Source organism: Tympanuchus pallidicinctus, unplaced genomic scaffold, assembly GCF_026119805.1.
Source record: "Tympanuchus pallidicinctus isolate F22 unplaced genomic scaffold, pur_lepc_1.0 scaffold2, whole genome shotgun sequence".
Taxonomy (NCBI): Eukaryota; Metazoa; Chordata; class Aves; order Galliformes; family Phasianidae; genus Tympanuchus; species Tympanuchus pallidicinctus.
Genome location: NW_026294721.1, coordinates 31827486 through 31854027, shown reverse-complemented (window position 1 = coordinate 31854027; position 26542 = coordinate 31827486). Strand labels below are relative to the sequence as shown.

The 26542-nt window shown below is 37.0% G+C and overlaps 1 protein-coding gene across 6 annotated transcripts in view; it reads left to right on the top strand.

Annotated features, from left to right (window-relative positions):
• BMPR1B (bone morphogenetic protein receptor type 1B) overlaps positions 1 to 26542 on the top strand; it is a 234603-nt gene that overhangs the window by 56971 nt on the left and 151090 nt on the right. For 3 of the 6 annotated variants that reach the window (XM_052682133.1, XM_052682134.1, XM_052682132.1), the window contains exon 3: positions 14923 to 14983. The exons of 2 other annotated variants lie outside the window; for them this stretch is intronic. In XM_052682133.1, coding sequence (XP_052538093.1) covers positions 14936 to 14983 — 48 coding nt within the window. In that variant the 5' untranslated portion in view covers positions 14923 to 14935. Of the gene's footprint in view, positions 1 to 4836; positions 4954 to 14922; positions 14984 to 26542 lie in introns of all 6 variants that reach the window. One more of the 6 variants, XM_052682137.1, reaches the window with a different exon arrangement.

Sequence of the window (26542 nt, the reverse complement as noted above, 5' to 3'; positions counted from 1 at the left end):
ACAAACAGATTTTTTGCATTTCCTGTGTGAATTTTTAGAATCAAATAACTAATCCTAGATCAGGCAACGTATCATGTTTTAAATCCAAGTGTCTTGCTTCATACAATTCTGGAATAAGTTATCTAGCTGTATTCGAGGTTTGCTGCAGCTGGAACTGATATTTAAATCTTTATTCCTAGGTTATTTTTGAAAGACCTTCTGGAATCAGGCACCACATTTTTCAATAATGGGATTTAGGAATATAACTTCATATAAGCTTGTAAAATTTCAAGCCCTGTTCAAAACAATATTAGAGTTGGGAAGCCAAGGTAACTTGAATTACAAACAAACAAAAACAGTTAGTAAAATTAAATACTAGACCTTTCTAGTAATTTCCTTAATTTCTAGTACAAAATGGTGGCAAGTATTTTCCAAATGGATCAGTTGGTTTCTTAAGTGAGTATTTATTTTCAGTCTTTCAGTTTGGAGAATTAATTCACTTCAGGCAACTTTAGGCTCTGTATAACATAGTAAAATATATTTAGAACTTTCATCTGATTTCTATACAAGTTTCTTAATACTTTAAGTTCATTAGTTTTGTGAAAAGTACCAGTTTCACAGCTGCAGTGAAAAATCAGATATTTAACTTAAGAAATATAGTCCTAATGAGAATAGAGTTTAGTGGATTGAGGAAAAGAATTCTTTTAAATTTCCACGTCAAACTTCTGCATCAACTTATTTTGTTCTGATCTGCAATATTTTAATACTGGTCCCCAGGCTACCAAACTAATCTAAAACAGGGACTCCAAACCTTGGTCTTTGGTCAACAGTACAAGTCATTGCTCTTTGCTCTAATAGTTATGCCTTCATATTTACATTTTCTATCAGCAAATGTGTGTTTTAAATCACTGAGTGAAGGTTTCAAGATTTCATCTTAAATTTGAGAACGTTATGCAGCAAAGATTCTGTGTGCTGTATCCTCAGTCAGCAGTATGACTCCCATTGGTGCCAGTTGGTCAGAGCCTTTGCTGGCAATTCTTCTCTATTAGGTCACTTTGTTAATTTATATTCTGTGAACATGATTTTGTAGTTTTAGTCCCTGAAGTCCTGCTTTTGAGCTCTTGCAGGAATGTGTGTGAGATGTAATTTCAAAGTTATAATGTAGGTGCACCATTTCACAGTTTTCATCTAAAAATATATTCACAGCTAAAGTATTTGTTCACAACTGAATATAAAATCCTCAAATGTCTTCATCTTCAAATTGGTGTTTTACTTTTAATAGTTACCAAAGATAAGTGCTGTTTATGCATGTTTCATATCAGTTTTAATACTAAATATTTATGCATTTAGTTTTCTGTTTGTTATCTGCAATATTCGTTTTATTCATTTTGATTTAAAATATTTTATGCCTCTAATATACCGTATGGTTCTTGAGTTTAGATGTTGGGCATACAGTTTTTGGAATACCAATTTTGACAGGTGGGAATTAATGTTCCATGAAGTCTTCGTAGTTCTTTGTTGTGCAAGGAAGATATAATAGGTGACTTTTTTTTTTTTATTTGAGTGACTTTTCACCTGTATTCAGCCAATTATGTTTGTTATGAATGTCATCATTCACGATAAAAAATATAATGAATATTGAAGGGCATAAAAGAAACTTCTATTATTTTGTGATGAAACTAAGCATTACACTTTTAAAACAGCAGCAATCACACAAAGCCTACAAGTAAAATTATTCAGCATATATTTCTAGCATTTGTAGGCATATGAATAATTGGACTAGACACTACTGCTATGAAGGAGAAAAAGGAAGAATCCTAGCAGATGTGGTACCTTGTGAAGAGAGCCTCAGGACCTTAAGTAGACATTTCTCACTTCCTTTTAGTTTCACACAGCCATTCAGCGTGGGAATTCTTGTTCCCTTTTTTTGCATGATCACCCTTCAGTGTTATTAAATTGTAAACATAGTAAGATTTTGCTACAAAGACCACCTAAAGAACATCTTCTATGAGGTTCATAACATTGACTGTGAGAAAATAAAGTTATTGATAGCTGAAAAGAGAGGGAGGGAGAAAGGAAAAGGACTAAACCACTAGCTACTCCTATGAGAATTCCCAGCTCTGTCAATACAAAGATACAAATGTAAGTATGCATGCTGGATCTTTTGACAAAATAAAAAGACGACTGAGCAATAGGAGATGGTTGGTACAGAAAACGAGGAAGCTATTTCCATAATTCCATGGAATAAAAATGCTTATAAGTGACAGATAAATTTTTCAAAACTCTAAAGCAATACATTTTATTTTAAAGGTATTTCATTCTAGTTGTAATTAATGATACTTTATAGGTGTTGCATTTCTAGTAGTGCAAAATATATTAGCTATCTAAAGACTCTATCTGAATGTATACTCAAAGAACTTTTTATTCAGTTTTCCTCCATTAGTCTATATGCAGTTAAAAGCTACAATTAAAATGTCATCTCAGATATTTGAGCATTGAATTTGTTCAATGTTTTCAGATCTGTGTCCAAAAGATTAAAAAAAAAAAGGCGAGAAAATAATTATACAGTACTTCAAACACGGTACATGCTCCTGTTTCGCTGCCAAAATTACCCTTATTTAAAATGATAGAGACTTACAATACTTGTGTGTGTGGTGGACAAATGGAAATGAAAATGTAATTGCAAACACTCATCAAAACCTCCAGCTTTCACTTAGCTTCAGTTGAAGTACAGTTTATTATGCAGTAAAGCTGGTAGGATGGCTTTGTGCCTCTTCTGCTTTTTTGTGCTATGAAGTTTTTGCAACCTTTGTAGAGTAACAGGGCAATGTGAAGCTGCAGTTACCATCTCAATGAGCCATGGCTTAAGACTTTTTTTACTATACACTGAATATTAGTATATCAATTTGATATTAAATATATGAACAGTATTGAAGTAAGTTTGTCAGCTAACAGTTGTCAGGGAACAGTCTGAAATTTTTCCCCTCTTACTACAGTAAAGATGAAGTTTTTCTCACTTTTTAATGAGGGACAGCTTTCTTTCCTCCTTTCCCACAACCTCTCCTCCAACACCAATCTTGCTGTCCTTAGTTGTCATAATGTAAACAGTTTTTGTAAATGGGAGTCAGACTATAAGGTAAATTTCCATTTAAAAATATTATCATTTTTTCACTATTTTATTGCATGTTCTATCTATCTATGTCAGATGATGGTACAGTATAATTTCATGTTAGGAAATGCTATTAACGAAGGGTTAAAAGTTTGCTTTTATTTTAAACATCAGTGTTTTCAAATTTCGGTCAATTTGTGGGCTTCATGCAGTAGATGTGGGATTGGTGAAGATTGTTGAAGATAAATGCAGGCCAGTTAAAGCAGTTAATCTCTAAGAAAAGAAGGTGATCATGTGGAAAATGTGATCTTGAGAAAATGAGGAAAATTATGAGAGGAAAAATAATTGTCATGTTCCAAATGCACGTGGATGTGCACACACATTTCTTCCATGTGTAATCACATTACAGTCCAGGCTAAAGTGAACAGAGCAGTCTGTGTAGATAAGTAATCCCTGCAATGTGGAATGTAGGAGGCGAAAAGCACTGCTGAACATCAATTGATTAATCTTTTATAGCATTCTATGAATAAATACACTTGAAAATAAGCTCTCCAGGATTTACATTTATGCGTAGTTGCAGTACTGTCAAGAATTTCAGAGTATTCTCTTGTCTTGACTCTGAACTTTTGAAGCCTTTTTTCAGATATTTTCATCATTTATATTTATAGATTTGGCATCCAAATATCCACCAGTAACAGTTTGCATCAAAGAAATTCAAACAAAATGTGCAGATTTAAAACAATTTATAGAGCACATTTATCTAGTTTGGACCCACTTATTCATGCAATAATTATTCATAAAGGGTTTTGCACAACTGTTTTTTACAGTTTTGCTGTTCATAAATTGCAGTCAGATTGGCAAGAGAGGATTTTGTAGGCTGTTCTGGCAGTATGAACACATGTAGGCAACATCGGTGCTCAGGCAGGAGAATTTGATGCACAAGATAAACCCTGTATAAACTAACAAGCATATCCCTTGGCTGTATGAAAGAAGATGACAGCTGTAAGGTCACATTAAAGTTCTGAATTGTTTAAGAAAGCTGATGTCTTCCAGCTGGGAAACATCACACAGACAGTTCAGAATATACCAAAGTTTTGGTTTAACAGAAACACAGAAAGTCAACCTGGGTAACTTATCTGCTGTGTTCCCTTGAGCCAGTTCTTCAGAAAGGAGAGTAAGATCTCTCATTAGTCATTGTTGCCACTTGTGAGTTATTAATTTATTATGCTCTTTTATGTCTGTATGTATTTTAGTAAATAGTGCTTAGATTAAAGTTAAGTGTATGTATTTGTAAAACCAGATGGATTGGACTTTCAGGGAAAGTTAAGCTTTTTGCCTCTTAGTAAGGCTGGTACCATTCACATATGTGTAAAGCAACTCTCCTTCCCTGCTTTCTGTGACAGGTTTGGTAGAGCTAGAAGCAAGACAAATGGTTGATGATAAGAGCAAGTTGCAGAAACTCAAATTCCATTTTTTTTGGTGTTTTTATTAACAAATCAAGAGCCTGTGTGTACTGGATAACTTCAGTTGAACTTGGTAGAAATTCATATACCTGCCTCTGTACTTGCAAAGAAGATGCTTCCACAGTGTCCTGTCCCAGAGCTGTGGGTATACAGTCATGGAGTGGTCAGAAGAGTGTTGCATGAGAACTGAAGGATCGTAACATGTACATTTAGCTTAGTTGCTTTACTAAGTGTGCTTTCTGCTTTTGATGCCAGTACAGTGTGTCTTTGTGTTGATATAAACAGGAACCCTGGAAATACAGATGCTGCATAATCTACTTCTCCAAAACTCATGAATGCAACTGTGTCCTTAATTTAGCAAAGTAAGCTGGGATGCAGGAACAGGCACTGATTGAATAGTAGGTGAGTGAACTCAGCTTTTTGGAAAGTCATTAGCCCAATCCAGTGCCTGATTTAGTGGTATTCAATCCTGTCCATGGAAGGGGGTTGTAACTAGAATGTCTTTGTCTCTTCCAGCTCAGACCATTCTATGATTCTATGATAAGATAGGTACATTTTAAAGTTTCAGGTGAGCTTTTCATTTGAGTTGTCTTTAGATCAATCAAATACATTCTCTTGCTGCTGTGGTTTGTCTAGGAGTACTGTAGTTAAAGGTCTGATTTCACTGTGCCTTAGGCAACTGCTTCACTATTTTTGAAGTGTTGGATTCAGTCAAAAATGGAGGGGAAAAAAAGAAAAGCCCAGGAAATCTCACTGTGGATTTTGATATTTTTCAGTGGCTCCAGGCAAGCAAGGTGATGACATAAAATTAAGATGCATATTTTGGTTAGTGCTTTGGCTATGCTAACAAGGCAAATATAATAATTAGATAAAATTCAGTTTTAATTTCTCTTTTGGTTTCTCATTAGGTTTTGCCTTTGGGTATAGTCAGCTGCAGCATGATTTTACGATTTATCATGTTGAAAAAGATTCAAGCTTTGGCATGAAAAGCCTTCTGGAAGAGTGAAGGCACTCTGGGAAGGGTGGGTCCTTGAAGAAGGAGCTCCAGAAACAACCAAACCTGTAGAAAACTTGGCTTGTTAATACAGTGTTACCCTTCGTGTGCTGTCTCTTAACTAGTCTGAACTCCAGCGTTTCTTTGAAAGTTATCTTGTTCTCTCCAGATACAGTTTTGCTTGACCAATGGAAATATCTCAGCATAGCAGTATTTTTGGTAGTTTCTGCAGTAGTTCTATAAGGAGGAGGGTGAAAACTTCCTAGAAAGAAGTGGAAGCTTTTGAAAGCATGCATGCAGGTGGAAAGTGCCCTGGAAGGTGACCTCCATCAGACTGTTTAACATTGTAGCCACTGGGATTACCTTTTATGTATATAAACTGTAAATAAATGAATAGCCATAGTAATGGGTTATTAGTTTTTCACCCTTTCCTCTTTAAGAGAATTCTGAGGTGTAGTTGCAATATTGCTACTAAACATGATAAGAAATCTTTACCAAGGCTCTGTTCTTCTTATTTATTTATTTATTTATTTTATTTTTTAAATGCCAAAAAAGGAAGATGGTGGTGCTGCCAGTGAACATGACTTACAGAGCAGAGTGAAGAGAAAAGCCCACTAGATACACCAAGGAGGTTTTTTTCCCTTCATCCTTTGCCTAGAACAACCATGAAGTGGACTTTCCATTCTCAGGTCTCTTGTCATTGTAGGTATCTGAAGGCTGTAAAGTGGCAGCTGGAAAAGTGAATTTAGTTTCACTACTTTGTCTGTGAACACGGATCTTCGTGAGCAGCAGTGACTGCTGCCATTGTTGATCCCAATGATCAGCTCTGGTGCCACATGAAGAGTTTTCCTGCCTGGAGCTTCTGAGGTTGGTGTTTGAAGCTGAAGAAATTTGAGAAGCAAAGAGGGTCATCTAGTAAGTAACACATGGTTATTATTTTAAAGACCGGCCAATAAATAGATACCTACCAAGCAGACAATGTTGGTAGGAAAGGGTTTTTTTTGGGGGTGGAGGCATCTAAAGGGAAAAAAGGTGAAAAGAGAGATGAAAATAGAGATGAAAAAAGAGAGAAGTTGATTGTGGCTTTTTCATTTCCCACTTAATCACAGTCATATGTCAGGCTGCCTGAAATGAGGAGGAAGGGAGGGAAGGCTGTTGAAATCTGTAACGTGCTGGAATTCGATGAGTGTGTGGTGTGCTGTGGTAACTCCTGTGGCTTGATTCTGCCCTGATGAATGGAGCCTTTCCAGAGCTGCCAAGCCCAAAGCAAATGTGGTCAGGGATTTATTACGAAATATACCGAGCTTTGGCATGGGGCTAATTGTGTATAACAAGAAATGTGCTGGAAACTCAGACCTGAAAGGTGACAAATGCAGAAAGTATTTTGTATCTGATGCTGGTGAAAGAGGTTTTGTGTAAGGGACTGTCTGTATGCCCGTGTTTTTTGCTAATGAACTCCCAAACATTACCACTTGTTTTCTTGTTAATAGTTCAAAATAAATGTGGATTTCTTGCTTTTGATATTTATTTCAGAGCCAACATAGAAAGAGTAGTCACTATATGGCTAAAATAGCTGTAATTTTCAAAGCAAACGGTGGGAGCTGTTCACAAAACATCTGATGCACATGTCCAAGGAGATGGTAGAATAGCAAGTTATGTGAATGAATAGCAACAAAATACTGGTTTTGAGAGTTTGTAACTGAACATGAACTTTTCAGAAACAGCCAAAGTGTGAAGCACTGGCCTTGAAGATGTTCTGTTCAGTGTCTTCAAGGGACTGAAGACAAAATTGTGTAGCATGACTGGTTTTAAATTTTATTAGTTCTGAAGCATCCCAGAATGCCTTGTGTTCATTGTGGAGAATATAATTTTGCTACAGTAATATTTAATCCAGTGGAAAACATCTTGCTCCTTTTTAGCGCCTTTTTCTGTTCTTGGTTTGTACAATAGTTGCTTTTTAAAATCTTGCGCGAGTCTGTGTCATCAGATGTAGTTAAGCTTCATGTCTGTGGCCATGCCAAGGTAAGGAACACTGTGTGTATCTTTGATAACTTGTGCCCTGTTCAATCTGACTGACCCTCCCCTGATGCAGGTCCATAGGTTTATGTCTTTACTCTGAATGGGTCACCAATAGTAGCTTGTTGTGCAAATACTGATACAAGAGCTGATATGGTGTGTAGAATAAATGTCATAAAATTGCCCAAGCACAGAGATCTCTAAAGTAAGGAATGCTTGTAGTATCTATCAGTTCTTTTCAGGTTTCTAAGAATGTTGGAAATGTGGAAGAGTTTTAATGTCAGAATAATAGAATTATAGAATCACCAAAGTTGGAAAAGACTCTGAAATCATCCAGTCCAAGTGTCCATCTACCACTAATATTACTTCACTAAATCAAGTCCCTTAGCACCACAATGGTAGTGTAAGATTTCTAATGATGCAACTAGTTAGGTCTGAACATGTACAAAGATGCATCTGAAAGACTGAGAAAAACAAAAAGGAAAATGAGAACAGAACCAGAGAGAGAAATTCTCTCAAGATGTCTAGAATGTTCCATACTTTGGAGTAGAAATACTTTCATATATGCAAGTTGCAGTAGCTTTTGTACACATTACAACTTCTTATCCTTTTACTGAAGTTGGCAGGAAATCTGTTTGATTTAATCAGAACTGAAGTAGGATGTAAGCAAGGGATGGTGCTGAAGGATGAAAAGCAAATGATACTGTAAGTCATCATTTGCAAAGACAAAATGGAGGCACAGCAGATCATAAGGTTTTCTGATGTCTACAGTGTTCCTTCTTGCTGCCCTTTTAGCAGTCCTGCAGTGTAGGGAGGAGAGGATGATTCACTTGCACTCCTGGTTTTCCTACACAAGCAGATGAAATGGCATATGTGGAAGAAGGTAAACTGACATTTTCAAACTAATTTTTGCTAAATGATAGACAAGTTAATCCCTCTGATTTCCTGTTCCCAGCATAAGACAGTTTAAGAAGGATTCGTGAAAGATACAGTTTTCACTCTAAAAACATTCTCCAATTTTGTGGTTTTTTTCTGAGGAAATGTTTTCCTTTTCAGTTTGTATTTCTGATAAACATGTAGAAAGAATGAACATACAGTACTATTAATTACCCAAGCAAAAAATAATAATGAATACGAGTGTAATCATGGGCTAGCTGTTAAAAGAAGAGGAATAAGTTTATTGTTAACAGACAGTGTAAAATTTGAGAGATTCATCAAACAGCTTCCAGCAGTGTTCTCTGACAGATGAATGTGAATCAGGAGCATGTAAAAGTGCTTTTAAAGACTGCAGTAAAGATGGAATAAGTGTGTGGAGAAGATGTTGAATGTCTGAAACAGAAATAGGGGAGATTTAAGACTTAGTTATTTTCCTATATTAAATATCACTAAAAACTGAAACTTTTACATGTCTTTTAGACATGTTACTGTTGCTGCAAGTTTACAGATAATACCAATTACATATGTGACTTGGCACCAAAATCAGATATACTGCCTCTGGCCTGGAATTATTAGAGAGAAGGAAAGTATAGGTGACTCAGTGAGGTGGGTTTTTGTTTACAGAATTCTGGGTTTTTGCAAATACACCAATACACACTTCATTATCTTAAATGTGAATTTCAGATGAAATGTTAGTGGTTTCTAATATGAGCAACACAAGGTGGTTCTGTGATAACACATTAATAGACTAGAAGCATAAAAGCAAACCTCTTGTGAAATTGAAAGCTCTGCAAAGGTGGTTTATGTTACAAATATGGCCTATACTTTTAATGTAAAATCAAATTACCAGTGTTACATGTGTGAACATCTAATACAGTCAAAAATTGAGGTACATGAGACCAGGGCTAGAGTAGTCACAAGCTGGGTTTTTAACAGTGATGGGGGATTATGTAGCTTTGTAAGGGCTGCCTGTAAAATGTGAGTCTCGCAGTAACATTACAATTGCATGTTGAGATGATTGGCTTTCAACTGGATAGATGTTAGCTGGTCAGAGATGAGAGGCTGTTAGCTTGGGAAGTGCTGCTGGAGAAACTTAAAGGAAAATAGTCATGCAGATGTTTCTCATTCGCATGTGTGGAGTGGGGAAAAAAAGTTTTTAAAATGAAAAAGAAAAACAAAAAACCAACAAGAACAAATGTAGCAGAAATGCTAAGTTATGGCTTGAACCAGTGATTGAACACCTGGTGGGAAGGCAGGGCCAATCCAGGAGAGCTCAGATGCATGCAATGGACCTGAGTGGCCAGAAGGAGTGGAGTTGATTGATTGATGAGTCTTTTAATGACTCATCAATAACTTCAGTAACTGTACAAAATACACAAAACCAAGTGACAAAAGGAATGTGAAATGTAGCATTTGAGCAAAGATGCCACATAGAGTTCTCAGCTGTCTATCTACTTGCCTGGAGCCTGTGTGTTTTTATGGATTGCATGCTCAGAGGCTTCAGAATTGAGGGGGAAAGGTGGAGTTTCAGAGCTGAAAGCACCTCTGAGACAGCGTCCTATGTCTTGACTTATATGCTGAGTCTCATGCCAGTTATTCTCTGGGAAGTCTATCACCAGATCTCTTTTTCTCTGTTCATCTTAATAAAGCTAGTTATAGCAGGTACAAAATTTAAAGTACAGCTTCTTAAGTGTTAGCCAAAACAGCTTCCTTGTGCACGTGCAGAGTGATGTGAAGCAACAGCACACCTCATCAGCTGGTGTAAATCTTTTTTTGCTGATTAAATCTGCATGTTGAGCTGCCCCAGCTGAGTCAACAAAATTGTGAAGGGCATGTTAAGACAGGGAACTTTTGGGTTTTTTCTTATTATTTATCATTTCTGCTGCCATGTTGCTTAAGACCTCCACCTTGCTTTGTGTCCTTTGCAATACAATGTGAAATCACAGTCTGCTCCAGCCACTGGTAGGAAACGTACTTCCTCACTCTGTCTGTAGTGATGCTGGGAGTAATATACAAGCATACAAGTAACTGTGGACTGCCAGTTTGTGCTTCCCTGTGTGTTGTGAGGAAAAGCTGGGTGACCAGTATTAGTCAGATAAATATCAGCTTACTCATTATAAACATTACTTCAGCTAAAATTGGGTTTGTTGGCCAGTTTTGCCTAGATGCCAAGTGATGATGCTGTATGAATAACAGCCCTGCCAGTGCAGTTGCAGTTAACCATTTCTGCCTGCTTTCTGCTTTCAGCTGTTCTGCTACAGCTGCTGTGGAGAGCCACAGGTTCCTACTGCAAGGTCTTGACATGCAGCTGCTTTGCTCAGGCCATGGCTGGGGAGGTGGGTGGTGGGCAGAAGAGGGGGTTAGGAATAACCTGCCCATTGTGATCTTTGGAGCCTTTATGTAAACACGACAGGAATGAAATCAACGTGGTTTTTTGTTTTTTTTTTTTTTTTTTTTTTCATTTGGAGACCTGTATAGCATCCAATCATAACATTCCTGGCTGGGCCATGCGCTCTGGTGCAGAAAGGCACTACAGTGTGGGGGATCAGGCCTGTGGATCTGAGTCAGTGCCTGCTTTGTGCATGGCTCCAGTGTTTTACATTAGCTGAACCAAGGGTGGATTTTTGCACTGTGACCATAAAGATGGAAAAAGGAGGAAAAAAAAAAAAAAAAAAAAGACAGTGATCGTGGGGAGCAAAATGGCTGGTATAGTAGCAGTGAACTGAAATAACAATATTTGTCTATCACTGGAATGATGGGGTCTTGGGTGTAATAGAAAGTGTTAATAAAAATAACCTCCTTTCTTCCTTGCTTTTGACTTTTAAAAAAAATGTGTTAACATGGAAACTGCTTAATCTGGAAAGAAGTAGTTTAATATTAGCAGCCTGCTTTGTTTTACTAAGTGACATTTTACTCATTTCTGTACTTACCAAGAAATTTGTCTATAACTGTTTATCTTGTAAGACAATGATGTGGTGACACACCATTTTTGTGAAATTTAAAGTTCTTATACTTGTGCAGTTCTTGCCTCAAGTGAGAATGTGGCTGTACGTTTTCTGTCTGTTTCGAGGATCTTCATTTCATTCCACTGGTGTCAGCACCTCTCTAAATTGGTGCCAAATCTACAGAGTATTGTGCAGAAGTGCCCTCTGGTGTTGGGGCACGTGCTTGCTTTCAGAAATCCGGGTCAAGAAGGCAGAAGCCACTTACTCTGCCTCAAAGTTGCTGATTCTTTGCATGCTGCAGGATCAGACTGTGCAGTCCTTTCACTGCTCATTATGCCACGTTGTTTAAGAAACATGACAACACTTACAACAGATGCTCTGCTCCTCATTGGTTCTGTTTTGATCTGAGGCATCTTGGTGATGGCTCCAGCACACAATTCTGTAGCTTCATCTTTTGCTGGTCCTGCCACTGTTGCAGATAGCTATAAATCTCACCCAAGCACTTTGTTCGTCAGAAAAAGCTCAGTGTAGGGTAGAAGTCTGCAGGTCTGTTCCTTCATTGCAATTACAACCACAGAGGAGAAAAATCACAGAATGGTTGAGATTGGCAAGGGTGCCACAGTCCATGTGATCCAAGTCGTGCTCAAGCAGGAACACTCAAAGCAGTATGGCCAGGATCATGCCCAAGTGCACTGACCTCCGGTTAGTCAAGAGGCACTGGAATGCTTACCTCTGCTGAGCAGCTGGGAACAAAGGCAGCATTCAAACTAGGGAGATGTGTATTTGAAGGAGAAAAACATGAAAGAATGAGAGAACTTTGGCTGAAGTTCTGTACTTTCTTAAGCTGGAAGTAGGTAGAGAGTGAGGAGCACAGTGGGCTTCATGGAAAAGAAGCTGAAAGGCTTACTTGGGTAGAATGTGAATGGTGAAGGCGGGGTACACTGCAGAAACAATTCCCTCCAGCAAAGACTGAAGTCCCTCATGTTTCTGTGTATAAGCAGAATTATTAGCATAACTTCCTACAGTGTTCATTCTAATACCTATTCTAACATTGCAGTAAATGTAGCAAGCTGTGCTATGTTTTGTGGAAGCTTAAACAGCGAGATTAGTAAAGGATGAACAAAGCCTTCCATTTCCCACTCCCCAAAGCAAAAATAAACAAATAATAATGATGGTTAATTAGGGAAAAAAATTATGTTCCATTTAGTGTTTAAATGTTAAATGGAACCTCACACAGAATCATGATTTGCTAACCACATATACAAATTGGAATTTTGTGATGTGAAATTACTGTGGTGCAGCCTTTGTTTTGAAATGTTCACAGAATTTCATTAGTGACATTGTTATGTACTTGAACTCTTTTATTTAGGATTGAGAAACAGTTGTTATTAGGATAAGTCCAATTTTCAGTTAGTGTTTTCTCTTCTAGACAGATTCTAATGTATTTTCTTTGCTCATGTTTGAGGAAAGCAAAATTTCAGTTGCCCTAACTGGAAAGTCTGCAGCTAGTAGCTCAGGAGTGCAGCTATTGGCATGTGCTCTTGAAAGCTTATTAAGAGAGAAGAGTTTTCTAGAATCATTACGTTTAATGAATAAAAACTTTCCTGGGATTTTATGCAAGTGGTAGATTGTCAAGAACTATATGAAATCTCTGAGAGATGTGAGAAACATATCACATGGCCTAAAATCAGAGCCACTCTTACAGAATTAGTTTGCTTTTCCTCTGGAGATTAACACATAGCAATTCTGGGCTAAATTTCAAGAAGAATGAACTCTAACCTGTGCGTTTTCCCTTTGGTTGTTTTTCTTAACCTGAAAACAATCTTATGAGTATATACAGTAAAATGCCAGGAAAAATAAAATGAAATTAAATAATCCATTTTCAAGCTTTGCAAACTACTATTTTCAGTTTGTAAAGAAATCTAAAAATAGCCCTTATGTTCAGCAGGTGCTTGAAGGCATGCTCAGGCCCAACTGGTGTACCATTAGCTGCACAGGGGTATTTTCTGCTGTAGCTTTATACCCTTGTAGAGCTGTTCCTGCCCTCTCAGATGTTCTTGTTCACAAATAGTGTTTGGAACCTCTTTTTAAGTTAGCAGATGTGCTTCTGTTTGCTTTATAGCATCCAGGAACTTCAATCTGCTGCTCTTCTCTCCTTCTGCCTCTGTCCAGGACAAATACTTTCTCTTAGTGCAAGCATGATTCACATTTACCACACAAATGTTCATTATTTCTTCTAATGTATCAAGTATGATACTTGTAGAAGAGCTGATTTTGTATTTACTAAAACATATAAAATGATATAAAAATGAAATATAACTGTGCATAATATCTATACAGATTTTAAATCTGTAAGAACAATAAAAGGAAGGCTTGAGGAAGTGCATTTCAAGATGCTGCTCTATTGAAGCTTGAACATACCAACTCGCATTAGCTAAAGGCTAACCAGTCAATGATACATACAATTTGAGTCCGATTTGAAGACTTTTATTGAGTGTATGATTGTACTAAGAAAAGATAAGTGTCTTAACATGCTAACACCATCCAAGGACTAAGAAATACAGCAAATGTGTGTGTGTTGTCAGCTGACTTATTTTATGTATTATTATATTATTATTATTATTTTATGAATGAGGACTCAGATTCTGGTGATCTTCAACATCTTGAATAGATAGGAAAAGAGAGTTTAGGATATTTTGATTGTCTAAATAATAAAAATGAAGGCAAAATTAATAAAACTCATCTGAAATCTTCCCTAACTGTGAGATTTCTCATCTGATGTAATCAAAAAAACATTTGTGAGGCTCACTCTGCTTTGACTCAATAATACGTATGTGCTTGTTAGCAAGATTTTTCTTTTGGGCAAGGAATATGATTCAAAAGGAATATTTGATACAGCTACGAGCAACTGTAAAAGCTTTACTGGATTTGAAATTGCTAAGTCCTCAATCTGTTTGCTTTTTCTTTTTCCTGCTCTTTGAATACAGAAACCTCTTTAACTTTCACTTTTTCATTAAAAACGATACTATCTTTTGTAGAGAATCCTGTTTGCTTGTACATAACAAATATTTGGCATTCTAAAAAGTATCTTTTACTGGGAGAACAGTGGGATTTCTTTCCCTACATTGGTCCAGACACTCAAGATACCACTCCTGGTTCTACAGACCCTTTTGCTTTAATAACAACAAAAGTTTACACCCCATTTGTTCCACTTGTGGCTTCTTGGGGAGCTGCTTGGGGAGCTATAGCATGAAGCAGGACTGTGAATTGCACAGGGAAAGGATATGCTCCTTGGCTTTATGTTCTCTCTGCAAAGCTCAATCTGAGTCTGAAATGTATAAACATGGTAAGCTGCAGTTGAAAATCGCTCAGGTCCTGTGCTCTCATTTTCTGCTGTCTTGAGTTAAGAACTTGCACTGTGGCAGGTACTTGACTTCAAACACCCGCTATAAGAGAGATACTTTCTGTCTTGGCCCGCAGGGGGATCACATGGATGCAAATCAGCCATGAGACCTCTCATCTGGAAGGATCTGTCATGGAGGTGTGTGGGGACAGTGTTTGCAAGTGGTTTAATCAGTGTAGCTGGCAGTGTGCCGGCTTTCCTACAAGGGGCTTGGGAGGGAGGGAGCTCTGCTTTTCACTTGGAACAATTAAAGCATCATTCTTGCATTCATTTCTGCTAAATATGCTTCCCTCTTGTTTTGATTAATTAGGGAATGCGTGCTATAGATTTTAACCTCTGAGCAACCCCTTCACTTTTGATATTGTGTTCTGCACAGGCATAAGGATGACTTCAAGTCTTTTTTTTTTTTTTGGGGGGGGGGGGGGGGGGGGGTTGATTCACTGGAAAGTACCGTGCTTGCAGAAGTGTTTCAAGTGAAGTGGCAGACCTTTCTGTGGTATTGCTGAGACTCTCTGTGCCAAAGGGGTTTTCTTATTCTCATGGAGGATTTTGCAGGAATTGTAGTAGGGACAAGCCTTCTTGCTCAGCAGCATGAGCTGTCCTGTTTGAAGTGGGGAGTCATCTAATGATGGAATTGTTTCACGGACTGCTGCAGATATATGCAAACACTGTATAACTCAAGAGATACTCTGTTCCAATAAAAAAAATGCCAATGCTGCAGGACTTAAGAATGTTATTTTCTGCCTTGAGCTAGAGTTAATTAAGAAGATAAAAACAGGAAGAAGATCAGCCTTTTTTTCTTTTTGGAGAGCTTATTGAAATAAATTTTATTTTCTTTCTATTTCTTTTTTTAATCTAAATCCCTTTCAGTCATGGTTAAGTGTGTTAAGCACGGAACGTGGTATGTGAACAGCAGAACATGTAATTTCTTTTTCTGATAACTTGTGAGAAAGGCTTTTGATTCTGGAGATTGTCTTCAACGTGTTGGCTGCAGTAAAATTGAATGCAAAAAATAGCTGGTCATATTTTGTATATAATTAGCCAGTTCTAGTAGACTCCTTAAATCAAATAGATTGCGTTCCCTAAATGGAACAGTTTCTAGTAGCTCTAGAATCAGAATGGGAAGGTTTTTTAAAAATAAAAAAAATTCAAACATGCATTAGAAAAATCCACTTGTGCCAAATTTTCAGCGCGTTTTGTGTGCCCTTAAATCCCTTGACACCAATAATATAGAAGTCAGTTAATCCTTTGTTGTGCAGTGTGCCAGAACAGAGTATTAACTTCAGTGTAGAAAAGTTGAGGTTTCATCATTTGCAGACAAGAAGAAAAAGCAGCTTTCTTTTTTATTTTGGTCCTTTCAGTTTGAGGCTAAAACTTGTAAACAATTTTTTAAAAGTTATTTTTTTTAAAATAAATTAACAGTCAAATCTATTATATTTGGACATTTCTGCATTTTTCACTTTCTATGCAACTAAGAGGCAGAATGTGTAATGGTGGCAGTTGTTACTGATAGGAAGACTCACATTTTTGTTTGAGATGTCCGTTATCTTCACTCTGTTTTAGATCTTTATGTTTTGTTTTCTCATAAAAGCATCCACCTTTTTATTTTATCATTCATTTTCGGCAACTTTTGCACTGGGAACTGTATATTTTGGTGCAAACATCATAATCCATGCATTTAAAGTGATGAATTTTGTTAAATCAACATTTAGGAAAGAGTTACTCTAAGCAGGAGGTCCTATTTAATATGTGAGTTATAAACTGGGAGGTCTCCTTAATGGTCCAAATATTTCTTAAGCATATTTAATCCATAAGATTAAAAGGTGAAAATGAATTCTTTGTACAGTGCTGAAATTTGAGAGTACAGCCGTGGAGTGAGATTATCCAGAATTCTGGCAGTCCTGTGGATTCAACAGTAGACTTTTTGTAAAACCTTTATACAGTTCTTTCTTTATCTTAAATGCTTCCTTGTGAGATATTTTAATTTTCATTATGTTTTGCTGCTTATGATTTATACCGAAGTAGACAACATCTATCTGATGTTTTGGACCAGAAAACTTTTCTAGTGATGATATGCTGAAGGAACGCTCTCCCATGTGCCCATCTGGAGGAGAAATACTGACAGACTAGGATTTGTGTGGACTGCAGTAATGGTGAGTGAGCATCTGACACAAAGTACTCAGGAAGACAGTGAATGATTTTCTAGAGTGGACTTCTTAATAAGAAGAAAATATAGGACAAGGACCTTTTCAGTATCTTGTAATCCTTGGATTTCCTATAGCTGATTAAGATGGTTTTTGTAGGACTGTATTCAAAATCAGAGCTTTTATGCGATATCTTTGTCACCTGTGTCGCTTGCTCTGAATTCTTCACTGATGTATACTGTGCTTCGTTTGCTGCTTCTTTTTTTCTTAGATTAATCCTTTTTTAACACTGCTTTCTCCTGTTGGTAGTCCTGACCAAAACACCTTTATCATCTCCTGTTTTGTGCAGACTGTTGACCAAGTTCATAGAGAAATCTTTGAATTTTTTTGTGATGAAACAAATTGTTTTCCATGCGAACTACAAGACTGTGAGGTGCTATATATATGTGAAGAGTAGGTTGTCATTGAATTCAGGAACTGAGAAGGAATATTTCATCTGCTAAGTATGTATAAAAGTGGTAATTAAACAAGAGCAATAACTACTCACTAGCAGAAAAGATGAGAGCAGTTAATCAAGCTCATCTTTCACAGCAAGTGTAAATACGGGCCATGAAGGAAAGGCTATGTACTGCCTTTTCAGTAAAGGTTGTGTTGTTGTTATGTGAATGATTGATATGTTCCAGTCACCTAAGTTATTAAAAATCAAAACCAATTTTCAAGATATTGAGCAGGCGATTTCTTCCCATAGTATTGGAATATCAGATGTTATCAAGTTCATTGGAGTGTATTTGGGTTTCATAATGAATATTCTCTCTCCTCATAGACTTTCTTCATTACTGGTACTAGTAGTAGACTCTGCTGTGCCACACCATCTAAAAGGGATTTACTATTTTATTTTGCACAGGGCAAAGGTTCCAAATGTGAATGCAGCTTCATTGACACTGCAGCTTTTCTATATATATATTTTTGCAGGAATGTGTTATTAGTTCTGTCAGTTAGTGACAAGGATGTTACTCTTGCCTAGAAGGTGAGCTCTTGGTGTAATCTCAGAAAGCAGCCTTTCCAGCTCCTGTTGTGAGCAGTAGTGTTGAACAAGCAGAGAAGCACAACAAGCTTTATTTTGTTCAGATGCTTGCCTGGCAAACTTCTTATCCTCTGTGTGATCCAGCAGGGTTTGTACAAACTTAGGCAGATCCAGTATATTTTTGAAGCAAGGGGAAGTAGTGAAGTGCTATGACAACTCTGTTCTGACCTTTCTCCTCAATCTATCCATGTGATTTGTTCCTTCAACTAAATTTTGTAGGTTATGCAATATTTTCTTCTTGATTTTCTATCCAGCACAGGCTGTCCTGCCTCTTTATGTTGTTACTCATATTCCAATCCATTTGTGAGGCCCTCCCCTGGTTGGTTTGTTTTCTCAGCAGTGTTTCTTTCCAATCTCTATTTCCAGTCCTAGAGTATAAAAACGAATTGAGTAAACTCTCCTTTCAGTACTTGCTCATTTGCAAAGGTAATCCACTTTGCCTGAGACATGCTTGCTTTTGCATAGCATATGATTAAATTTGACTCCAATATCTTGCCTGAGATCAATTGCTCATTTTAGCTTTTTTTTTCTTTTCTTTTTTTTTTATTCCTTCCTTCCCCTAAGCATCTTGGGGATTTTTGTTGTTGATTTTTCTTTGGCTTCATATCACTCATGCGCTACCAAAGTAAACTTGACATTCAAGTAGGATAATGTTATCAGTTTCAGGTTGTACTGTACTGGATACATACTACTTTATTCTCCTGTCAGCAAATTAGGCAGTCTGTACTCATGCAAGACAATACAGTAAGCAAAATAGAAGAATGGTGTGCCTTTTTTGTGTTTATCTGTGTTAATAAAACCTTTTTATTGGTGAGGCAATGGTTAGATTTCTTTTGTAAAGAGTATCTATGTTTCAGCTCAGTGTTGAATACTGCTGAGCTGATACATGTTCTTGCAGAGCCTTGATACAGCTGTCAGTAGTAGACATTGGTTCTGTATTGGTCTTGACTCTAAGATCAGCCAGTCTTTTGAATGTGTGAATATTAGTTATTTTCAGCATGAATTTTAAATCTCAATTTTGGTTAGTACAAATGCCTCACAAATATTGATGTACAATACTTTTAAGTCCTTAATTGAATTTGTTATACTCAGTAAACAAAACCTACTTTGTTTCACTAGATATACTGTCTGTAAATCCATGCTGTCTGGCATTAATTTAATAACTGTTTTTGCTTATATATTAATTGAATCCTCTGAAAATGCTTTCTTGGTCTGGATGTCAAATTACAGATGGCCTGAAAGTTAGGTGGGCTTCCTTTTCAAATTGACATAATTATTAATTTAAGGGTTTTTTTTTTGGTATTATAGGCCTTATCTTTCCTGCACTGGTAGCTTTTTATCTCTTTACCCAAACCTTTTAGGATTTATGCTATGATTTATTGAGTGCAAAGTGGTACCTCACCTTACTCTCGTGGGAATCATACCAGTAGCAGTAACAAAACTTGAGAGAACACAGAAATAAATACCAACAAAAGTGTTTTATTTCTTGAAAGAATACATGACTACTTTCTTCTTTTGAACTGTCATTTTTTCCAGGCACTGAGCACCAACCATGAATACTAATAACTAAATAATTTTCTAGAATATGATCTGGTTTTGGCATTGCAGACCAAGTCCAGTGATGCCTTAGGTAGTGGTATGCTGACACTAATCAGATTCATAAAGCAGGTGTGAAAGATGCAGTTGGATATGCAAGAGGAGTTGAACTGACAAGGCTTGGGGGCAGAAAAAAGTTTAAGCTAACATGCTAATGGGACTTTTTACTGGTATTGTACTGTTCTAGCCAGTATTGTCTGAGTATACAAAGAAGCAAGGCTTGCAGGAAGAAGTAATATAACTTGTTTTTGCTCTTCTTTTCCAGTTAAATTGGTGGATATTGAGCATATCTGCTGCCTTTTAAAAACCTATTCTCATAAATGTGTTCAAAATATCATTTTTTATTTTTCATTAATGTTGGATTATCTGATACGAGAAATTACTTCTAATGGCAAGTCTGTCTTCTGGTACAATATTGCCATTCTTTTTCCTCTTTAAACCCCATCCATAGCTTTAGCAACACTTTCATAACAAGGAGGCTCTGATTTAGAACTGACCAAATTTAGATCTGACCAAATCTTATTTATAACATTGAGACTGAATTTGTTCAAATTCAAATGCTAGATACAAAGTTCTCTACTTGTCCCTCTAGTACCCCTATTTATGTTGTTCCATGTCATTCAACAGTTACTGTACACAAGTTTTTTTAAATTCTCCTGGTTTTGTTTCCAAAACAAACTGAGGACGTTTTGCAAATGTAGGCTTTGGGCTCATAATTTTTGTACTGTGTTTATAAATGTGATTTTGCAGTCTTATTTTGTTAATGCAGATATGAGATAGTCTGACTGTGGCTGCTGTTAGAACAACCAGCCCCTGCATCATCATGTTCTGAGAACCTCTGGATCCTGAAAAATACAGACATTGCTTGTGTTTGTTGTCTTGCGGTAGGCTTTTTCAGGATAAACTTAGGTTTGAGCAGCCTTTACTCTGAGCTGGAACCTGAAAGCCAGCCACTGATTCCTAATCCTTGATCTCATCTGGCCATTTTGTCCTCAAACTTAATGCTTAAAGTGTCAGACTTATGACATGACTTCATCAGACATCTGATTTCACTCACTCAGATTGACAGTTGGGTAAATGTATGTAAGAAGCAGACCCTTTTACTTGGCTTCCAAACTTGATTTCTTCAATACCATGGGAAATACAGATCAGTTTCAAAGGGGAAAACATCCCGAGTTCTTAACTCTTTATTATTTCTCACAGTAAACCTCAGCAGAGGTTCACATTTATTCAGGGATGTTGTCTTCTTTACGTTGTTAGGATTTACTTTGAGCTGGTGAAGATGGCTTTGTCACTTTATTTTATCCACTTCTAAATTTCTGTCAAGTGACACTCTAAACAGTCCCAGGAGCTGACCTAAAATTTCTGGCAGTGGACTGTGCTGCCACAGGAGTTCTTCTTTGCCATGGTTTGGCTGTGTCTTCCTTTCACTAGCTGACAGAAAGTCTAATTACTGATTTGCAAGTGCACTTATATGAACTAATTTAGAAAATTGCTTGTGATCAAGGAGTATCATAGTGTCCTGGTTTCAGCTGGGACAAAGTTGATTTTTTTTCTTTATAGTGTCTGGTATGACGGTATGTTTTGCTTTAGGAGAAAAAGCATGTTGATAACATGCTGATGATTTAGTTGTTGCTGAGCAGTGCTGTACACAGCCAAGGGCGTTTCAGTTTCTCAGCTTCTCATACTGCTCTCCCAGTGAGGGTAGCTGGGAGGGCACAGGGAGTTGGGAGGGGATGGAACCGGGACAGCTAATCTGAACTGTCCAAAAGGGTGTTCCATATCATATGACGTAATACAAAAGAATCTTGAAAAACAGGGGAGAGTTGGTCAAGGAATAACTGCTGTTCTATGACTAGTTGGGTATCAGTATGCAGGTGGGGAGGAATTGAGTTATAACAACTTGCATCGCTTGTATTTCATAAATTTATATAAAATTATCATTACTAACATAATTATTGTTACTATTATCTTTTTTCCTCATCCTTTTCTGTCTTAGTAAATAGTTTTTATCTCAACCCACAAGTTCTATTATCCCCGTCCCACCCCTCCCCCCCCCCCTTTTTTTTTTTTTTTTAATTTATCCCCCATGCCATTGAGGGGTAAAGCAAATGCTTAGCTGCTGGCCAAGTTAAACCAAAACACTTAGGAAATGGGAGTCATTGTCAAATATTATTTTTCCGTGGTGGAACAAAGATCATCTAGATGCAGATTTTGCAATTGCAGAAAACAGCAGTAGTTAACTTGGAGAGAGATAAAGGATTCACATCTTTGAACGCTTCTTAGTATCTTTTCCTTTTGCCTGCATGGCAATTTGTCAGCTCTATTTTCTTCAGTGCTAAAATTCTCAGCGTTAGAGATTTTGCCTTCTGATATAGATTAAGGAAATCTTTGAAGTAAGGTACATTAGCATATAAGCTCTGGCACTCTTTGGTTACACGTGGGTCAGGATAATAAATGTTTGTTCAGGTGCCCTGTACTAGGAACGGAGTGTTTTCTGTCTTGTCACAATGCATTAATGGTTGTGCCATATTTTTGTTAAAGTACTTGTCAAATTTCTCAGACCTGGGTTTGTATTTTTTGGTTTCTGAACCCCTAAATTATAAATCTTGAAAGTTTTTTGTTGTTGCCTACTTGAAATCAGAATGAAAGTGTTCCTTGTGTGCATACGAATGTCTGACTTCTTTGAGGGATTTCTCTCTGACTGTCAGATGAAAAGGAAACAGATCAATCATCTGTCACCTATTGTGTTAGATACAGCGAGCTTCATCTCTTACAGGTTCAGTTTAAAATGCTTGTTCCTGCTATATGACAAGCATCTGCATTTGGGAGCTGGTATCATGCTTTTGCAGGGTAGCCCATATATTTAGACATATAATTGAATATATTTAGACTTGATATAAGGAAAAATATTTTTACAATAATGCTGGTGAAGCACCAGATCAGGTTGCCCAGAGAGTAGTGGATGCCACATCACTGGAGACATTCAGAGTCAGGTTGGATGGGGCTTCAAGCACCTGATGGATTTGTACATACTTCTGTTCCTTGTAGGGAACAGAGTAAAGAGGAGTAAATATCTTTAAAGGTCCCTTCCAACTGAAATGATTCTATGATTTAATGTGGCTTGTATCTGGGCAGTGAATCTGAAAAACTCTAAATATAGTGAATTTACTACGTGTTGGTGAATTGTGCAGTTGCCCTGAACATTATATTCTTCATTTATATAACGTTAATTTCTTCATTGATATGAAGAAAATTTTGGGGATTAATTGTACATATGTAAGCCATCTGTGCAGTGGCAGTGCATGAAGTAAGTATAACAGCCATTCTCCAGGATTCTTGCACACTGTCTGCACAAATGGCTAAGATAATTTTCTGTCTGAAAAAAAAAAAAAAAAAAGGTAGATATCTATTTTGGAAAAACAGAACACATTTAGACTGCCTAGAATGTATGGTAACTTTCTGTTTAAAAAAAAAAAAAAAAAGAGTGATTCTGCATGCAAACAAAAGTATATTTTCTTATGTACTTACTATACTGGGACAGATTATATTATTTTCCTATACTATTTTTTTCCTGTGGCTTAAGATGGAGTTTACTTTGGCTTTCGAATGAAATTAAATGTCTGCAAAAATAACCCAAGAATAGAACATCTCCTTTTGTGGACTATCGAATGTGTCCACGTATCAGAGAGATCCTAACTTTTGTTTTTCCTGGTTCTGCTGCATTTAAGCTCTCATTTGCAATAGTGAATTAACGTAGGAGTTTGAAATTGATTATAAAAGAAGTGGATGACAGCTTGCTTTGGCTGTAAAGCTGCATACTCATATTTTTGGCAGTAGGAAAAAAGGCCTGATTAGAAGAATCTATTTCCTGTATGTTTAAATATAAACCAGATACTCAGTCATGAAAAAGGTCATTCACTATTTTCCAAAGACTTTTTCCCCCCAGTGTGAAATGGTAGTTTGAATGAAAAATTGTGCAATGTATTAGTCCCCTTACATAGAAAGTAAGCATCAAGAAAAGGCAGTTGTACTAATTCTTTCCTTCTATTGTGGATTCAGATTGTTTCTGGCTTTAAACAGACAATTCCCTAATGGCCACACTAGTGGTTTTAAATTTTCATAGCATAAGTGAAAATGTAATTGCAGTAAGTGAGTATCAGAAAGATTTCAGTTCAAGCAGCATTTTCTGGGACTTCCATTTTCACATCATTTTTCAGGAATGAAAGTCTGGTCTATTACTGTAGGTGATGTGAATCCTACCTGTTGGTAGGATTTCTTACAGTCTTTTTGAATATTTATGTTGCCATTCATATTTAGATATGAGATCAGATTTTTTCCAATTCTAGTATGTGAGGACTTCTATCTGGTGCTCCTCTTCCCTAAGCCTGTGTAGAACTGCTGCTGTTGTTTTTTTTTTGTTTTTGTTTTTGTTTTTTTGTTTTTTTTTTTTCTGAGCTGTTTGAGTGGCATGGCTCTGAGTAGCAAGGGGATCTTAAGTAGTCAGGAAAAAAGATTGACTGTGGGTAATAGTTGAATACACAGTATCAGCCACATTCAGCTACTTCTTTTGTTCCAGTGAATTACATAATCGGATTTTTCATGACATGATAGGAGAAATGTAATATGCACAGGCCTGTTTATCTAGAGAATCTCTGCTTTCTAAGAAGATTTTATGAAGTAGAAGCAACTTGATGTTCCTAGTGGTTCTATGGCCAAACTGACATCCAGGAACAGAAGCAATGGAAGAGCTGGAGGTGCTGCACTTGATGAATATGATCAGGGCTACTGTTTTCATCCCAACACATGCTTCTGTAATGCTTTTCAGAGTGGGTCCTGCCTTCCCTTCTGTCTGAAAATAACCAGCACTCTGTGCTACAGGTAACAGTTTCAGAAATTTATAGAGCTTCTGCTGAAGGAGGAAGGGTCATTACCTTTATGTGTTATGGAAGAAAAGAGATATATAGAAAAATGCTGATAGTACAGGTTGTGCTGCGATGAGCAGCTTGATGCTTTTTCAGTCCTGTCCCCTCAGTGCTATGTGAATCCTCTTTTGAGACAGATGTAGCCCTCTTCTCCCTAAGAGGAGTTATAACTGAGTGTCTTGTATCTAAGAATAATTTATGAAGGGACCACTGAATGGCAGTATCCCACAGAAGTCACAGGAGCAGCAAATGAAGGATCCATCTTGTTTGTTCTAACCTACTTCCTATGGTTTAGCATAAGAATGGAAAAAAAAAGCATTCTATAATTATATTGATGTTTGCTATATGAATTGTGATTTGAGGATGCAAACTTGAAGGCAAACAATGATACAGAAACACATGGTTGTGTTTTGAGTTGCTCACATTGCAGTTATGTGGCTGCTAAACATTCTTCAAATGCAGGCTTGTTGTTTCCATTAAAGGATTTTATAGGGCTCCGTACGCATCATATCTTACTAAGCTTACCATCTTGGATCTTAGAAAGGGCTTTGAGCACAATGCCAGGGCCCCCAAGGCACAACTTATACAGTCTGTGGGTGGGCTGGGTGAATCCTGATGCTCATTGCCTACAGACAGATCTATATGCAAGTACCCCTGGATGGGACTCAAAACTCCTCGTGGATGACTATGTCTGGAAAAGTATGCTCAGAGTATTTATTTCATTGGTTTGAAGTCAAGGTGAAGGCTGCAGGCTGGAATGGTTTTCAGAGTGGGGCAAGCTGTTTCCCAGCATGGGTGGCACCTCTGTGCTGCAATGGCAGCATCCCCAAGTGCAGAAACCTCTGACCAGCCTAATGTGGTACAGTTGTTTGAGGGAAGTGTGTCCTGCTTAAATGTAGACAGACTTCTTGTTTGGGGGCTGTATGGGCAGATAATACAACTTTATCAGTTCTCTGTTGCCTGCATAGTCATGGGTACTTTAGGGCACATGGGCACAATTAAAAGATTTACCAGCAACTGAAGGAGACCCTTAATGCACAATATGGCTGATATTTTTAGTATTGATATTCTGAATAATAGATATTTCTATTTTGAAGACTAAATTTTACAGTATGAGGAGAGGAAAGCTAAATGGAATAAAAACGCACAGCATATTTTTTCCTCAATGAACACAGAGTTAAAATCAGCTGCTTACTAAACTCCACTCAGAGATTAGGTCAATGAAGATACAAAAACAATAAGCTTTTAATATAACGATAAAATATTCTACTTTATTTTTAAAGAAACAAAAAACACCCTAGAGATTATATGCAAGCAAGAAACACATGAAAGTGCCTCCTAATATAGAGGCTTGATATTCTGTTGAACTTCAGGTGGGAAGATGAAAGGCCTCTGATAAAGAGAAGAGAGAAAACAAGCAGCTCTGGCTAAAACCAAGCTTTACCAGATCATCGGAGAGGATTTCGGAATGTAGGGCAGTGTTGAAAAGTCGTTGTCAAGTTAATTTTTTTTTCTATGTAATTAATTAACAAAAAAAGAGAAAGCTTATAGTTTTTTCATGCTCACCAGTGTTGTAGTTCTGTTCTGTAATACTTTCATGTTTCTCTATGCTGATGCAGTTGATACACAGAAGGAGGAAAACTTAGAAAATAAGGGGCATTATTGTAAGATGAAAAGGTAAGTGCAAATATAAGGCTGGAACACACTTGAATCTTTTCATCATGTGGAAAAAGCCAGTTATGACTCAGCAATTGCTTTAGACCCTCTAATTTATTTATTACATGAAGGCTACAAGAAATATTAACCAACAAATAGAATGTTTTATTTTTGTATTATTATTATTTAGCTTTGGATGTTGATTCATCTGACATTGCTGTGGTGTACCACCAAGACAGAAATGGCCTGATTCCTTTGACATGATTGCTTTATGATGCAGTGCACTGCCTGG